Source organism: Haliotis asinina, chromosome 3 (assembly GCF_037392515.1).
Source record: "Haliotis asinina isolate JCU_RB_2024 chromosome 3, JCU_Hal_asi_v2, whole genome shotgun sequence".
Classification (NCBI taxonomy): Eukaryota; Metazoa; Mollusca; class Gastropoda; order Lepetellida; family Haliotidae; genus Haliotis; species Haliotis asinina.
The window spans coordinates 61,291,888-61,311,059 of record NC_090282.1 but is presented as its reverse complement, the minus strand read 5'-3'; the positions used below and the strand labels follow the sequence as shown (position 1 = coordinate 61,311,059).

General features: G+C 35.1%; 1 protein-coding gene across 1 annotated transcript in view; it reads right to left on the bottom strand.

Moving 5' to 3' along the window:
• The window catches only part of LOC137278277 (sodium channel protein 1 brain-like), a 66,968-nt gene that overhangs the window by 39,862 nt on the left and 7,934 nt on the right, over positions 1-19,172 (bottom strand). The window contains exon 3 of the mRNA XM_067810517.1: positions 1,719-1,933. Within this exon, the coding sequence (XP_067666618.1) occupies positions 1,719-1,933 (215 nt within the window). The remainder of the gene's footprint in view (positions 1-1,718; positions 1,934-19,172) is intronic.

The following is a 19,172-nucleotide window of genomic DNA, read 5'->3' as shown; positions in this document are numbered from 1 at the left end:
ATACTGACTTTCTCACTATGCCATGGAAAATAGAGACGCTTAATACCACTGTGAATGATTGTATATGTCTTGACACACATTTGTTAATACCCGTGTGCATTATCATTGCTCAAGTTCCATTACTTTTTGTGCAATTTAAGTTAATAAATCATCTCTCATAACATTGGATTTTCACCTATGCGTTTCTTTTTTGGGCCAGTGTATAAGCAAACAAGATCAATTGCTTTGTCATTTAGTCACTGCGACCAACCTTCCATTATTTCAAATAATCGAACCACCCCACTAGTGCTTATACAAACTAGTGATTGAACATATGAGCAACAATCCATTTCCTACAGGTATAAAGACTCTGGCAAGATGACACTTAATATCTATTTGACCCTCATTATAGGCTAGAGTGCAGTACAAAACTAAACTCACTCACTCACCCATTGCAGACTGTTTTGAAGACAGCTAAGGACATTCTTAATTATAAAGTCTAATATATTTCATTCTATCGTGTACACCATTTGCCAACATAGCATTATTTGAAGGGAATGAAGCTAAAAATAGACAGCCAATCAAACTGCATGGTTCTTTCATGATTGCAACAAAGTTCTAAATCAGAAACATGTGACACATACATGCTGCCTCAAATCCTACCAGATCCAGTTGGAGTAAAGAACAAAATGATTTTGTACGAGTCTTCTGATTGGATTACACACAAAGAGGACTCACATGGATGAGGTCACAATTTTCAGATGAGTAATTTTAACTGACTGCTGATTTTAAGAATAGACCAAGGGGAATTCTGTGGCAAACTTATGACAACAGAGAAGGAGCTGGAGACACCTATTCCAGCAGCCAAGCAATGGTGGCCAAGATGTCAAAACAGAATGTTAAGAAGTAAAATAATTTCCAAAGCAATAGGGCTTGCACTTTCTGCCATGAGGCCTGGAGCAACACAATGTTTGATAAAGGCCAGGGGATCACTGTATTTATGGTGATACTGGTAATGGGCGTTACCATCATCCCAATATGGTGGCAGGTAGATTGCTTGGTGATAATTTCCCTCGAATTAGCAGTCTTCCATGTGTATACAATCAAAATTATTTAGCACATTGATAAACCTTGATGGAGCAATTACATTGAATGCACTGAATTTGCTTATTATTGTCTATTCGTTGAAGTATAAGCATTTTTTAAATCACACAAGGATGTTGGTGACTCAAAGTCTAGATGTCGGTTGAAGAGGGAAACAATCACCAAGTGATCTACCTGCCGCCATACTGGGAAGATGGTAACCAACATCACCTTAGGTACAGTGAGGATAGCCACATTGTCAAAGCAATGGTTTATATAGCTGATTATCTGGATTCAGTTTTGAATAAGGATTCCACTGCACTATGTGAGGAACTAATATTGACTTACCATACTTTTATGGATTAAGTAACCTGTCAAGATCCGTGTAAGAATTGGTCTTCAGTAACCCAAGTTTGTCGTAAGTGGCAACTACCGGGATGGGATGATTGAAACGTCATTGTATCCCAGTTGTGTAGATCAATGCCGATATTCTTGATCACTGGATTGACTTGATTATTTACTGATTGATGCCATATAGTTTGAATGTTGACAAGTGAGGGGTAAAACTACGCTCACTTACTCACTATAGACTGAGCTTTTCTAAAATAAGTGTTAAACTCACTCATACCCCAATGGGGGAGGAGATTCATACTTACTCAGAGGTTTCTGTGAATGGCATGGTTGGTAAAGCAAGAAAGACACAGTTTGTGATGATGGTAAGGATGACTAAATAGTCAAAGAACTGATTGGTGGAGATAAACACAGCCATCTTTCGTATAGGACTCCATGGGGAGAAAATGTAGAAAGATCGAGTTGCTGAAAACCGGTATATAGTCTTCTTTGTGACTCGTCTGGAAATGACCACAAATGTCTGAAATAGGAAAAAATGGAATTAATATTTGATGACGATTTTATACTAGAGTATATCAATTATATAAAAGAGCATTGCAAAGGTGCTGAATAGAAGTAGAATGGACTTGTGGTAGACACATCAAACATGATGAAGGTTAAATTTCTATTATGGTTACATTATTTGAAACTCTTGTTGTTCCCATATTGCCTTGAATACCGATAGAAATTGCATTTTCTCTTTAGTTGTTGGTTAATGGGCATTTCATTCTCAAAATGTCAGTAGTTGAAAGAAAATACAAACTTAAATTTGACCCTTCAATTTTTCTTTATTTTACATTTAAGCAGTATTGCCTGGGTATGGAAAAGTAAAGAAAGACAAAACAAAAAACACTGGGAAAAGTTTGTTGAGTATGTATCATTTGTCCATATCAGGCCAGGCAAAGATACAATTCATGAAAAAAAGCTTCAATTTGAATTTTTTATCAAGATATTATAATGGTCAGCAGATCTGAAAATAATAAAATAATAAGTCTTCATTCATAGTCTCTTAACCTTCTAACATATATCTCTGAATCCTCAAGAACGATTACTACAAAATGATGACACACAGCCTGTACAGCGGTCTCTCAGGGCGTGATTTGCCCTACAATATCATGTCCCGCCATGATGCTGCAGTCATCAGTCAAGGGTAATACTTCTGCTGATGGTCTAATTTCTTCCCTGATTGAAAACTATTGCTATCACAAAATGACAATGGATGTCCATATCAAACTCACAGAACCAAATCTCAAATCTCTCACTCAGCTTGCTATTTTGAGTAATGATCTCAAAAATGCAGAATGTGACTATACTTAGCTATTTGGTTAACGTTACATTTTCTATATTCTAGAGTTTACAAAGACAAAATCTCCTGACAATAATGATGCCAGCAGTGTTCACGAATAGCATCTGACCGTCTGGCAAGTCCAGCAGCTTCACCAGTGGTCAGATAGAAGTCACAAACCCCAGTGTCTGACTGAATATTTCACAATGACTTCTTCTGAAGTTGTTATTTGTGACATGTGACACTTGTTTGCTGTTTATAAATCTTATATTTGTTATTATACATATTGTTAATCTGAAACATACAGGACCCAATGTCCTGTTACTTTGAAACACCATTGGTCAACACTGTGCCAGTACTAACAGATATATTCAAATGAAAAGTATTTTCTAAAGTTTCTTCTGCACATAAAGTAGACTTTTTTAGAAATATAATGCCCCTAAGTTTCTTGATGATACTTAAATAAAAATGCATTTTGCACTGTGCATTCATTCTCCACATTTCACTAGTAGAGTTTGCTTAATGATTGCTTCAGAAGACATTATCAAGTTTTTAATAAATGAGAAGGTCAGTGCACAACATCACCTCAGTAATGAAATAACATGGGTAAAAACAGAAGTAGCATTAGGCTGCTGCTGAGTTTCCTCATCATATTGATTTGTTTTGTGATATACATGACATGATCGGCCTTGAAGAGGTAAATAAATCTGAATGATTATCCACAATTAACTCTTGTAGTAGCAGTATACATCAATATTTAGGTCCTTTTCATCAAAATAAGAACATTGTACTTCTAATTGATAACCAGTGGCTTAAATGTATGATTCATTACAACTGTTCTAGTAGAAAACATTATCATTATGCTGTCAGTGCCTTGGCATCTCTTGAATGTATTGAAATAATTTCTAACAGTATAAAACGATGTGTTCTGACAATGTAACCAGTATTGTTTATGGCACTCTAACCATGTGTCAGGAGCATCTCAACACTAATATATCACATCTAATAAAGCATTTCAAAACCATATCACATGCTGCCATAACATATCTATTCAAAGTAACCCCAAATAATACGAAAATAACCAAGAGAACATGAAGAAATAAGGTATCTGTGCGCTTGTTACAGAAGCAATGGCTGACGTGGCATCATTACCCCTGCTGAGTTGGAATCATCGTGTGAAGCCTTGTTAATTTCAATAACAGCATCGGGTACATCAGCAGGATAGTTGACATGGAACTCGGGTATACACCAATCCCTCCAGTTTGGCAATGACAGACAACAAAGGGGCATCCCCCTCCCAGTAATAACACAGGCAATTAATCCTTATGTGAAGGGTTTTCACTGCTGTCTCCTCAAACAGTCCTTCATGAATAAGTCAGGTGCCACCCGGTGGGTGTGAAATTTAATATCCGCTATATCCTGCTGTTTCTAAGACTCTCAGTGGAATGATCTCCAGATCATTTGCTTGTGTTCTCTAACACACCTGATTAGCATTTTGGTTGATTTTGTTTGTTGTGAATCATAATCCCATCGATGATATGATTACAGGTAGGTCTCTGACACCTGAAGAAAACATTTACAAGGAATTGTCAAGTTGCACACATCCATCCATCCATCCCAGTTTCCCACACTTCCCAATCTTCAAATCACTGCTTCACAGGAGAGCTGTGTGTTCATCATGTATTTATGTGAGTAATTAACTTTTGTTTTTCGTGCCACCCTTTGCCTCTGTAAGTGTGGTTTACCAGTCTCCTAGCTTCATCCATTTTGTATGTGAGAGAGCATGGATGCTATTTTCTCCTGCAAGGTAAGCCTGGATTGGGGGGCTGCAAGTGTTGGAGTGGGGCAGCTGCCGCCCCCCACGGACTCTCAAGTTACACAACACACTGATCAGCCTCCCTGAGATGCTGGGGCTGTAATTACTGTACTTTATACATTTTCCTCCAAATATCACACATCATGTACATCTGAATATCGCCTTCTAGAATATACAAACATGGCTGGGGAATGGTATGCCTTATTACACTAACTCAGCAGTCTGAACTGTTGTGAATGTTTCTGCTGCAAGCTCAATAAAAAGATATGTTGGAAAGCTCAAAGAGTACTTTCAGTGCAAAATATGTAAGCTCTATTATATGTTCAAAGAGTTTTCATAGACAATCTAACAAACTTACAATGTAAGTATTCTGTTAAGCATTTGAGCAATTTATGATTTTGCTGGAGGACTTACTGGTAATAAGATTTCCATAATAACCTATATACACAGACTTGCTTGCTTCTTGAAAGTCGAGAGAAGTCGATGAATGTTGTACATATATACTGAATGGCAAAAGAAACACAACTTTAGAAAAAAATGAAATCTCATAAAAGTAAGCATTCATGTTTATGTCTTCCATTTGTCAAAAATAGAGTACTGTTTCTTTTGATGTTCAGTATATTATCAGCTATTTATATACATGAGGTTCATGTAAATAAATCTATCCAAAGTGAACTAGATATTTTTTTGTACAACTTGTATAAGCTTCAATCAGAACACGATAAGCACTTTGTATCCAAACTTTTGAAAACATGGTAAATGTCAAAACAAACCCCCCAAAAAAATCATATAGGATTTATTTGTTATATAAAGCTTTAAAGCAGCAAAACTTTAACCTACCCCCAGTATTTATGCATATCAGACTCTCGGCTGGTAAAACATTGAGATCAAAGAGGATAATACACTATATTTTGTTGACAGTGTGTTCATCTAAATGACAATACAGTGATATTTTCTTGTACTGAAGCCTTCAAATGGATTATTGTGCATGCATGCACTTGTTTATCAAACACAAATACCAAGTGTCATATCACAATAAGCTTTTTAGATAATTTAATCCATACTTTTTACTGTACATTACCTTTAAGGCCATGTGATAGCTATCTCTTTAATTCATTAAGTATGGCTTGATGACTACCTTTAGGGCAGAACTGTCATTAGTTACAGAAATGTATAAAGCTCAGTTTAGAGGTTGACGGCACAACCTTGATGCTGCTCTTTAAGATTTATCAGTATTGTGGTAGAAAGGATAGGGAAACTATTTACAGTTGCCCATTAACTACAGGCATTACAGGAAATTAGTTGTAGCCAACAAACTTTAACTGTGAACACTCCAAACAGTACTATATACCACACACTCTGTTTCACTATTCATACTATAAATTCATGAAAAAGAATCTGAATACAGATAATCTACATTACACTTTCCATTTCCTGTAATCACGCTTTGTTTCAGATTATTTTTCTGGTTGCTATGGTAATATCTTGTAATTCCTGACCACACTTGAAGAATGAATGTCAAAGTTATTCTGGTGTTAAATTGCAAATGTCACAGACATAAAGTTTCATCATCAGGAGGAAAAACTAATGATTTCAAATTCTGCATTTACAGCCTGAAATAACCGTGAGCCTGGTATAATCCTTCAAACAAAAATGCCAATGTTGTTAATTCTTGATAAACAGAAGCAAATATCAGGTGTATTCATATAAAACAAGAGTGTTTAATAACACACTTTGTGTAATTATCATTGTTTAAACTGTAGGTTTATTTAGGTCCATAATTTCTTTGAATAGTATTCTCTGCCTTGGATTCCTTATTTGTTTTTTCCCCAATATGACATTTGTAAATCTTGGAAACAAATTCTTTTGACTTGGAGTCACCACTGTAACATGAATGAGAGTAGCTTCCAACTGATTGGTTGAAACTGTTCTTACATGCCACTGGAACCTGAATATCTTTCAGACTTGTATTGTGAATCAGATCTCAATGCAAGGACATGAATACATGCTAGTACTTTATGCTTGTTGAACTAGACAAAAACATTTTACACCTCTTGCTCCAAGCCAGTTCCTCAACATCCATTTTTCCAGCTGAAGCCTATGTTCTGCGAACAGCAAAATATTAACATGCCCTGGGGTGGGTGTCAGTATTAATCTGAGGTTGCTTTCTGAAATTTCAGATTGAACCAGTGCAGCTTCATGCCTCATTAAATACATTGTAAGTTTAAGCAATAAGTCAAAACAACTAGTTGTTCCACTAGGTATCCGAGTAGAATCAGTTGCACATGTCATCCATTGTATGATTATGTTCTATCACAAGTGTGTCAATACACAAAGAGAGACAGTGCAACAGAAAACTACAACACTGTTGATAAACATTGTGTCCCCAGAAGGTATTCATACGGATTTGATGCATTTGAAACCTCTAGCTAATGCTGTCAGTAAAATAACAAGTACTACTGACCTAATCTATTTTATGACTATTCTAAAATTCATTTCCATCAAAAAATAAATGAAATGATTCAATAATTAAAAAGTTGTGTTCTGTGGCCAACTTTTCTCACCCAAACTGTTAAATTATGTGATGAAAAGCTAACACTTGAGTAACCATTACTTCTGTGTGACCTTCAATCCACTGGTGTAAGCTAATTATTCCTACAAGATAAGCTACACAGCCCAAGGACATTTGATTTCTCCCATTACTCCTGTTGATGACGTAAACTGAATTCCTCTGTAATTCATGATATCTGACCTAGTTCCTACTTTGCATACAAATTATTGCTCTAGTGCAGTTAATCACTGAGAGGTGCTTGCTAATATCCCACAGGCAAGCTGATGATGGGATACAGAATTCTGTTCCTCTTCAAGCACTGAACTCAGCCATGATGCTGTGCCCAACATGTCTCCTGGCTTTCTCGGAAATTAGACACTTTTTATCAAAAGACTCCAAATGAAATATACACCAAAGATACGTGTACATGTTTTTTCTTCTGAAACTAAAGTTGGATCATTTGATCTATGCAAACCGAACATTAGCATATCCAAAAAGGTATTTTAGGTGAGCCTAAAAGAAGTTTTTGACATTCTGCTTCAGCAGGTGAAGGACAATATGGCAATCTTTTGATCACATTAATTTCTAAAAATATATCTGAACAAATTATTTTTGTGGGTGTCGAAGTATAATATGGAAGTAGAGCTGATTGACAGAAGATAAATTAAATCTCAAATTTCAGTACCTATATCAGAATTTGAAATCATCAGCCCTCATGACTCAAAATGATACATTCATTGTAAAAAGTAACTTGGTATCAAAACATCAGTATTGTTAAAATCATTAAAATAATTTTGCCACAAACCATTTTTTGTTCCTTGTAAGATGTGCATATATCTTTCTGTAGCCTACTGTTTTAACCCTATGTGTGACACACACACACACACACAAACACACACAAACACACACACACACACACACACACACACACACACACACACACACACACACACACACACACACACACACACATACACACAAATGCACTTTGAATTTCTATGAAATGCTCTGAAATAGAAAAAAAATAGGTACATCACAAGTCTCTCCAATTTTGACATGTTTCCTTTTAAATGCAATAAATTTCACTATGAACTAGACAAATCACCAACACATTTGTTGTCTTGACTCTAGTCTTGTCATCATAATCTAAGTGGGTCTGGCCTGTGTTGGAAACAAAGACCTCACAATGCCATATTATTATTTTGAGCTTCCTGTACTGATATTAACATATTCTAAAATCCTTTTCTTGTCTGTGTATATGTCCCCCTTAACAACTTGATACAATGCTTATTGACATGATATCATTTGTGATCAGTTTCAAACTACTGAATTTAGTGAAATTTATGTATAGGTGCATCTACAAATAAGATTAATGTACAAATCAATTAAGAGAAAACATGCTCATGTGAGGATATATATATGTATAGAAACTACTCATTATTATCTGGTATATGTATTGTGTTTCTGTACTGACATTCAGCATCTGTAATTTGACGTCATCACTGAACTACTTTCATCCTACTTCCTGTCAACTACCACACACACTAGCTGAATATGTTAATTTGATCTCTAAGGGCACAGTTTTTCAATCTTTAGGCATGGAGGCATGCCTGTATGGCACCAAAAGACACAATCCCAAAATATCCCAAGACAAATTTGTTGTCCTTAACTGCTCTTCTTAAAAAAAATATACAGCTTCAATTTTGCAGCATTTTAGTGACTATTACCATTTCAAATAATAACTGTACACATTGTACACAATCAATTGCCAATTCAGTTCTGTTATGTATGTTGTAAAGAAAACAAAGCATTCCTAGAAATCAATAAATATATGGTTGTTCTGTAAAAATAGTAGTAAACAGCTTGCTCTTAAGACAGCATTAGCATTTTCCACCAGACTAATCTTGTCATATAACATGATAGAGAAACACAAGTTTATTTATACTTCATCGACCAAAGTTTATTTCTAAATCTCTAAACCATTACACAAGAAAAAAAGAACAAATGAAATCACAATTAGTGCTTCATTCTTACAACCTTAGCAATGCACAATGTAGATCTGAAACACTCAACCAGTGGAAATATTAATTTGCATGTTGATGTGTTAATACAATAGGTTGTAAAATGTTGTTATATAAATCCTACACCACAATGAATTCCCTTGAGGATTCAGACTGATAAAGCAGAACTTTGTAATGTGGAATTGTTTTCACCAAACATCTGATATCACCACTACTGGATTGTGCTTCCTTATTATACAGTTGGACCTAAACAATCACATTTGTTATAAGCAGAGATTTCTATTACAAATGGAAAGGGATTTGTCATTTTAATTTTCAGAAGGACTTCGTCTTAATAACTAAAACTAACTTAATATAAGTATTATCATAATCAGGATCTCACAGTTCTTCAAATTTACTTGATCCTGTCTCAGTACAGTTGGTGGAAGCCCCAGACTGCTAATCTTAGATTTACACTGCACAGCATGGTAGTGCAGCAACAGTTGTATTCAACAGTCAATACGATTAATCTTTGGATTAGTCTTTTCTTTAGGACTGTAAGAGCTGTAATAGTTGTAATACATTCAGAGTGAAAGCCAAGATTTCTCTGAAGGAATGACAAGATTTTCTGCAACATCATCAAATATTTTGTTTCTGATGCTTTGTATTCTAAAACCTATGCCGTCCATGAATGATCCCCATGACCTCATAAGAACTAGAGAACTAGTCTTTGTTGTGAATGACACAATTTGTTGTGTGGAACACTAAGCATTGAAAAGATAATTCTAACACCAATACTGATCCGAATTCCAATTCAGACTTCCAAAAGGTAGAATGGTCAAATATTATACATATCACATACAACTAATATTACAGAACTTATTTAACACAATGTGTTATCTGAGGGGGAAATGTGACATAGTGCACACTAAATATCAATTCACTGATGAGGCATCCCATATTAGCAAACATGTCAATACACTGTTCATGGTAGTAAAAGGATCATTTACATTTAAAGTGAGAAATGGAGAATTATAGACTAACCTGCATAATCATAACATATAAGGTCAGAACTTACAAAACTCTAATAGCCTTCAGATACCTTTCAGCATGAGAGAAATCTCATAATAATGAACTGATTATATATTATTACTTCATCAAATATTATTTTTTTCCATTTTGGTATATTTATTTTAAACAAAACGTTCAATGTATCTATGTGCATTTACACTATACACATTTGATAAGACTGCATGAGTAGTGTCTTTCATCACATAGAGCACATGTCTTTAGCAATTTGGTACTCAGGCTAATAAGAACAAAAAACACACTAATTTCCTGAGACCCTGTCCATACTTCAAATTACATAAAATACAGTTTATTTATTCAAAATACATGACTTTTTCTGGTGAGGACATACTAAAACACCTATTCATCTGGTTATAGACAGAATGTCATTGATTGAAGTACTCTCGTTACAGATCACTTGACATCTCACAAGCAGCATGTCATCGACCAACAAGAGAAGAATACATGACTTTTTCATTATATATGAATGTTTCTTGATACAAATAACCAAAGCAATAACAGATGAATACACAGGGCAAGGTCACCCAAACACAGTGCCAAAGTCCTCTTTCAGCATGGAAAGTTAAGCAATTCCTGCAACCCTTCCAAAGCCCTTATGACATGAATGCTTAATCATGCTTATGTTGGCCCATGGGTGTGCTTCCATGGCATTATATATTTAATTTGGAGAGGCATTGTACTTGGTATGTATAAATCCAGTGGCACTGAGCCAGGTATTGAAATCCCTCTACAGTTGGATCTACATGGTCAATGGGACACAGTCAAATCAACAGTATTTGATGGTATCTAGCAACAACAAAAATATGTCCACCGTCAATACTTGCCTACAATGGAACACCAACATTACATGTAAATAGATTTCCAGGATGAATGACATGACATTGTGATGATGTTGTGTCGCAAAGTGTGGCTTGTCACACCATCAGTGGACGTTGAAGTCATATAAGTACTATTATATGTAAGGGTATCCAACAGTGTTACGTGCAGTTGAAATATATATTGGGTGATAAAGATTCTTTTACTGTAAGCAACACCTACAAGTCAATCTTCACTTTTCTTGACATTGCTATACCAGGTCCTTATAGATATCAAATCATGCAAATGTAATTTTTGTGAGTAATCAAAATTAATTGTAAAATTCAAAGGTTTAATAACCTTAAATGGAGATTCGTTATGATTGCACAGCTCAAATTGGTTATGTCGAAGTACTACCAGCATGAATCATTTGCAAAATAGCATGATAAAGAAATGAATCACATTCCAAAACTCAAATAGGGTGTTAAATATAGGGCATTATCTATCACACGAAAACTGAAAGAAAGGTCTATTTATTGCTTATTGCCTATGAAAATAGCATCTGAGAGAAGTTAATGCCGCAATATTGTGGCCCTGCTGATATACTACGGTCACTTATAAATATGTATGAAGTAATCACACTTGACAATGCATCACAAATCCCTTTAAAACCCTTTAACAGGGATTTATCAAGGGATCATTGACTTGCACCTTGTAGGACAACATATGCATTTCTCAGTATGGAAAATTACCAGTGACGTAAGTGCTACAAGAAACTGATATTGAAGATTGGGAATTCCATTCTATTTTCTTCTTGCATTTTCAAATGCGAACAAAATATACAAAATCTTTGTGCAGATTATATTACAGAAGGGCACTTTCAAACAAGAAACATTGACATCTGAGAATGTAAGACTGAATCTAAATCTAAAAGTTTGAACGAATTTCTTCTTAAAATCAGCTGTGGAGTCAGACATTTATAGGCAGATAGACACCCATCAAGCAAAGCCTGATGACATGAACCAGAATGGCCTCTCATAAGCCATATCAGTACACCAAACTGTCTTGAAGCAACAACAAAAATACAAACATATCCTCCTTGGTCTTTGCAAATGCCAATATCAGTGCAATGTCACTACTTGGAAGTGGGTAAGAAAAGTACTATTGTTTGTAAAAGCATCAAATACATTAATGGATGCTGATGGTTGTTTTATGGCATGTTTATTGGTGGACAACATTCAATCTATACTGCCGAGAAGAATGGCAAATATGAAACCAGTATCCATTTCTTCATTTCCAAGTGCATACCGGTAAGTAAAGTGATCTCACATCACAAAAGTTCCAGAATCCAGTATCAAACACGTCATAAACTGCCAATTGACCTACTTCAAGCAATTTGTACAATGACAAACATAAATCTGATGTTTCATACCACTCTTCAAAAAAAAAAGAAGGGGAGGTAGCTTAGTGGTTAAAGGATTCACGCATCCACCAATCAATTAACCTCTCGGGTACAATGTGTAGAACCCATTTCTGTGGTTACCTGTTGTGATATTACTGTTTGATTTCTTTAGACAGTGCAAGACCATACTCAATCACTCACTCATACCACCCTACATGCCATATTATTGTAGTAACAAATTACTGGTAGGCATACAGCTAAGGACAAATGACTGATCAACAGCATCCTTTATGTCTTCATTTCCTGTTAAGAAGCATGACCAAGACACCATGACATATTGATCTCAAAGGTGATAGGAAGTGAAACTAATTGATTTCAAAATACCCTATGGGTCGTAATGATTTTATAATGAGATCCTCCCGCACATCCACCGACTTGTGAGACAGGAGCTATAGATGTATGTTTGAAGGGGATGTCTCCATATGCTCAATGAGAAACCATTATCCAGGTTCTCTTCCTACCAATGTATTATACATACAGAAATGATTTCAGTGTAACACATTTATTGGGAGCCTTAATGATTAAATTCCCATAATATTATCAACTTGCATATTAAATCAACTCCATTACAATTATTGGGGAAAATCTATCAGATGAACTGGAATAAAAATGTACAGGAATGTTCATACCATAATGATCCCAGAGAGTACAATAGGTGGTAGTGCATCTGAGTTTGCTAGTCAAGAATGGTCTTTATGATATTATATTTTTCATATTTAAATAGTTACATTATTCCATTACTATTAGTGACAATATTTGGGACATTTTCTTGTCTACATCTTGGTTTGAACTTTGATGTCAAAAGAACTTTGCTTAGGAAATAAGCTTAAAGTCAATCCTGACGACATTATTTTCATATTGTGTACCACTGGCATGTTTTTTGGAGAAAATACATAAAAGTATAAAAGCATAATATCTTATACTGCATATTGAAATATGAAGCATCAATGCCAGTAACAAATGTTACTGGATCAAATAGAGATGAAAATTATATGCATGGATTGATGAATATATTTGTGAAAAGGAAAAAAAATGCTGTTCTTCACATAGCATTCATCACCCATCAAAATTTACCTAAAAAAATAACCACAATAAAATGTATCAACAGTTATACATTCACAAAGGATTGGTAAATAGTTAAATACTATCATTATGGGGAGCAGGAGTTATTACATTCTGGTCCAACAACTGTGATTCTGGTTCCTGACACAAGATTGTACCCATTTTCTTCCCTGAACCATCTCACATTACAATCAGTAACTCACAAGCTGAACAGACCATACAAGATGAACTTGCATAGGTAGAAGATCAAACACTTCTTTCACATTACACAGCTCTCAACAATGAAGAATTCAGCCTATAATTGTGGTTCATCAGCAGTGGATTCCAATTTGAAAGAATGATGTTTTAATCATGGAGATCTAGAAACAAGGAACATATTGTCTAGAGATATCTCAGCACATTTAATGACTGAGTATACTAATCTGCCTCTGTGATCTATGTGTCAACTATTATTTCTTTTTAACTAAGTATTATCAGGGGAAAAATGCATTTGTCTGCATGAACTAAACAACCCAGATCTTTATACCAAATTCAATTTATGTTGTGAAATTTCTTTTGACTCCTATTTGTAGGTAAACAGCAACAGATCGACCATGCATAAATCAGCTGTTTTCTCTTTCAGTTGGCAAACTAATAAAGATATTGCATAACTTCTTAACAATGTAAAACCACAGAACAAATATGTACCCTTTAAAGGTAAAACCAACTTGAAAGGTAAGGTATTGGGACATTGTGCCTGCCCTAGGATAGTGTTTGCTAGAACTGAAGGCAACAGGCTGGGTAGCATGTGGGAAACAATCAATAAGTCTCCATTATCTTCTACCTGTCTAGTAGCTACAGGATTGATCTTACTTCCCTAGCTGATACCCGGCTCAATGAGAGAACCATGTCTAAAGATAAAACATTATTTATTGAACATCTCAAGAAGCTACTGTGCTGCAGATAATTTAACAAAAACCTAAACATTCTTGAGTTACAGCTAAATATTGTGATAATTGATAGCTTGATATTCTAGATGTGAGCCTGTTTGCCCATGGTGTATAGACTGAAATGCCTGTTTGTGCACATGACATGGCTATATGATGGGTTTCTAATGGCATTTTGCAGTCTGGTATCAAAGTGTAAAAACTCTAGAATGATTACTCTGTAGACAATATGGGTTTTAGAAAAATAATTACAAGTCATGCAGTTGAAATCTTTCAATTACGTTTGTTTGCTCCCCTAATCAGTGATAACCATGAGCTATGATGATTGGAATCTGCACCACACAGTCCACTGATCTGTATTGTGAGCAACAATGGTCAAGGCTAAATGACATGAAATCAACTGAGTCACTCAGAGCATGACAGCCAATACATTTACTGAACAGTGTTCGTCTTTCTGTTACTGGATACACCTGAAATGGACAACAAAAAGGACATCATTCAGGCTGAAAGCCAGGTTGTTACGTATCCATTTTCACCATATTTACCCACAGATTGCTTTGTTTGTCAGATTGTGGTGCTATCATATCTCATCTCCATGGCATCTTCTGAAGACTCCAAATATTAGACATACCTGGAGTATTTGCTACTATCTTCATGGCATATTTGTATACATAGTTTACATCTTTATTATTTTCATTCCATAATTCAATCTTATATATTAGTTATGTGTATATATTTTTTTGGTTTACGCATTAGTTCAGATAGGTTACAATTTGACTTAAGTTGATGAGAAAACAAAAATATAAGATACCCTATACAAACCTTTATAAAATTCTGATAGCTCCATGAGTCATTGTGTTTCTGTTGACAGTATTTTGAAATATGGTACCTAATTTGATAGTGCGATTATGAAATGACAAATAATAACAAAAGTAAAACTTGAATCTGTTGTTGCTATGGAATCATATTAAATAACCAGAAACACATATTTTGAATGTGAAGCAAAATATTTTATCTTATTTAAAAAAGGGATTGTTAAAAAGTTAATGGTAAAATAACACTGAATTGTAAAATTGGTTTCAAACCATTAATCGTAAACTGAAGCACAAAATGTATGTTGCTGCAAATAGCTGCACTGTTTATTCACCCTCTCACACCTATATATTGGTTATCTGTTAACGGTTTGCACAATCCACTCTACAAAGCCATAACATTACTTATGACAATAATAACATGAATTGGTAAGTATTTAATACCAATTTGGGACATTTACTGATATATGTTGCATTCTAAGAAATGGTGTCTTTACAGGCATTTATGATTCCCTGAAGGGGCAGTAGGGAAGTGTTCACTCATCATGCCGAAAACCCAGGTTCAATTCCCCACACAGGCACATGTGAAGCCCATTTCTGATGTCCCCTGCCATGTTTCTGTTGGAATATCACAAAAGTACTATAATATCACAATAGTACTATACTCATTCACTCATGATTCTCTGAGCATACAATATAAGCAAGAGGTGGCAATATAAACAAAAAGTGGCATTGCATGTACCCAAATTCACAAACTACAAAATGCAAATGCATTCCTTCTCCAACTTAAAGTTTGGTTTCATCTCAAGAACCTACACAAATAAGGTATGATTTATCAGATAGTACTTTATGCAACTGCAGTTTATATTTCAGGGTAGATCTAAAACCCTGTGGGTGATGTCAATGTCGTGTAATACTATCTTCCATTCATTGTCCAAACTTTAGTTAGTTAACATGATAGAAGTGGTATGATACACCATGATATACTGCTTATGATATATAATGAGACATCTCTCAGACATAAGAGATCAACATCAATCATATTTTGACATTAACTCACAACATTAGGAAGTCACACACTACCCAAAGATACCTTTGCTTTGATTACTTGTTCAGTGCTGATCATATGACTGTTATTGTTAGCTAAAAATAGTTAGCTCCTGAATGAACGACCATTGCATTGTTTAGTTTACATGGGTCAGTTCTAATCACATTTTATCTTAGAGTGCAACAAAACATCTGATTATGTTTCTTCACAGCGTAGCTAATTCATGAGGTGTGACCATGAACACGCTAATACCTGTGACCCACAATAGACACAGGGTTCACCTTTGGTATTACACCTTGCTCTACTGCCATCATCAAATGTGATTTAGTCATAATAATCTAATGTCATTCAGGTGATATTAACTTCTGAAAATAACTTCCTTCTAAGAAATATACACCTGAATCAATGAGAATACATTTTATGTTTTTGAAGTCCATATAAATGAAATCAACTAATATTAAACAGTAATTAACTGCTGCCTTCTTTTTGTCGCCTGAAAATTCATTAGAATTCATAGACATGCCTTACATGTTCTTGAAGTACTAGCCTCTTAATTACAGTGTCATGAAGGTTACATGGCAATAGTTTTTTAAAAAAATGTGGATTGTGAATGTAAAGAAACTGAGATACTTTATCTCTTCATGTAAATCATATATGAATTAATTGGAACAGATGCATTCTTGTTTTGCAAATCCATACAGCATAATTTCTGATTTATCTGAACAGTCATTGAAGTTACCTATGGTAAAGCAAACAATGTTTCTATATATAACATCTCTCTTTACTTGTATGGGCACTGAGAATATATTATTCTAAAAACCCATGCTGCATCAACAAGCATCCACCATCATCTTTGTCTGAATTTGTGACAAACAAATCACATTCTGGGTCTGTCAGCTACACTGAATCCTTTATGAGATGTTAACTGATGACATTTTCATCTTTATGTGATACAGAATATCAACGTCTTTGAACTGATGGAGGGTCTACATTGATGGGGTTTAGCAATGACAACAAGAAGCATTTATACCTTAGAACAGAGGGCTATAGTTAGAGCAGCATCAATAAATATTAAAGGAAGCAGTCAAATGTGTAAGCCTCATCAGGACAATATGGAGGCCTTACAGCAAACATCTCAATATCATGCCGGCCTTTCTAAATTTAGCCAAATATTTGACAAAAATCACATTTTTTTCCAGCACTGTAAGAACCACTATATATCATTTTTTCTGAATTTCTGAATTTCAGTGACTTAGTAAGCTCAGTAAAGATGGAAATCAAAACCCTTTAGGCCATGGAAGAGAATACAGGCATGTGTTGGTGTGATTGCTATTAGATAATGGTTCATGAATGCATCCTTTTGCTATAGTCAGAACTGTACCATTTAGGGGAATGTGTTTTGTTGCTTATATCTGAACAAAAGCATAGGAAAGTAGGTAACACCAAGTAGTATTCAAAGCTCTGCTTTGATTCGTTAAAAATTACTGCATGCACTCTTTGTTCAACAAACATTTTATTTAAAAAAATGTTTTGAACCAGGATATTAAAACTGTCTCAAGCTCCACTGCAAAATGAACATATATCTAAAGCGTCTGTTTACTTGTAAGAAGAGGAAATGCAAAATTAATACACAGGTTTTAGTTTCAGCAAAATCATTGAACACACTTTTGTAACTATCTAGCCAAGACTCAGTCCTCTGCTGGCAGCCTTTGTATGGTAGGAGTGTTGCTGGGCAGCGTTAGGAAACAAACACTTTTTTCCAAGCAAAACATGAGTGGTGTGTAGTAGTGGGTACTACAGGGAGTGCTGGACATGCTTTCTTTACAAGCATCTGGTTTCATTACTGACTTTTTGTGATCTATTCATACAATTTTCACAACTACTGTGCCTTTACCAAGACTGGAATCTGCTTTGGGAAATACATAAGACATAGTGTTCTCAGGTGTTGATGTTTTACACTGTACAAAAAATGCTTCATCATATGTACATGTTTTCATCCATTCCCTGTGCAGTAAACATCTATTGTTTCTGATGAATACTGTTCTGACCTCTGTACTGAGAACAATGTCATTCATTGTCAGGTGATTCTCCAGGAGCTTAGTTAGTGTAATGAACACCGAAATCAGAAAGTGATAATTGGTGCTCTGGATTGTACGTGACACTGCTTTCATCTTTATGTGGAAAAGCCTTGCATTTGTATTTACTTTCTATATTGAGCCCATCATTTATCCAGCACACAATGTGATGAAGTCAGAAATCTCCTTCCTCAGTAATCAGGCAAAATATTGACTAGCACTAATGAATTCCGTCAAAATGGCCATGACAATCAGTACAGTATATCCTTGTTGTATTACACATCAATGAAAAAAGGTTATCTCATCCTTTGAAGTTAATTGTGAGAAGAGTAGGCGATGACTGGCCTCTCTGGTCAATCTTACACCCCACTCAGTCACAAGTTGGCAGGGTTTGAAGTCACTGCCAGTCTGCTTGTCCAGAGATAATAACACCTCGCTAATCAATGTTGTCTACAGACTAGTGGGGTGATGATTAATCAAAATAATCTTAGATTGGTTTGGGAGAATCACATGACAAAGCAATCAAACCCAATTCACCCAAATCAAGTACAAACAAAAGATAATGAAACATGTTTTACATGTCAAGAAAAGATAAGATTTGTGATATTGAAAGGATCAGTAGTATGAAACAAAATGCTACTGTTTCAGGATATAGAACAGTTCTGGAAAGTCAATAAGACATATATTTCTTATTTGGGATCAATGTTATTCCAATGTATTTTGATCAATCAGTGGTGACAGATTCATTTAATAAAGACTTTAACAAATCCTAGTTTCCACTAGAAGTGACTAGTACCAG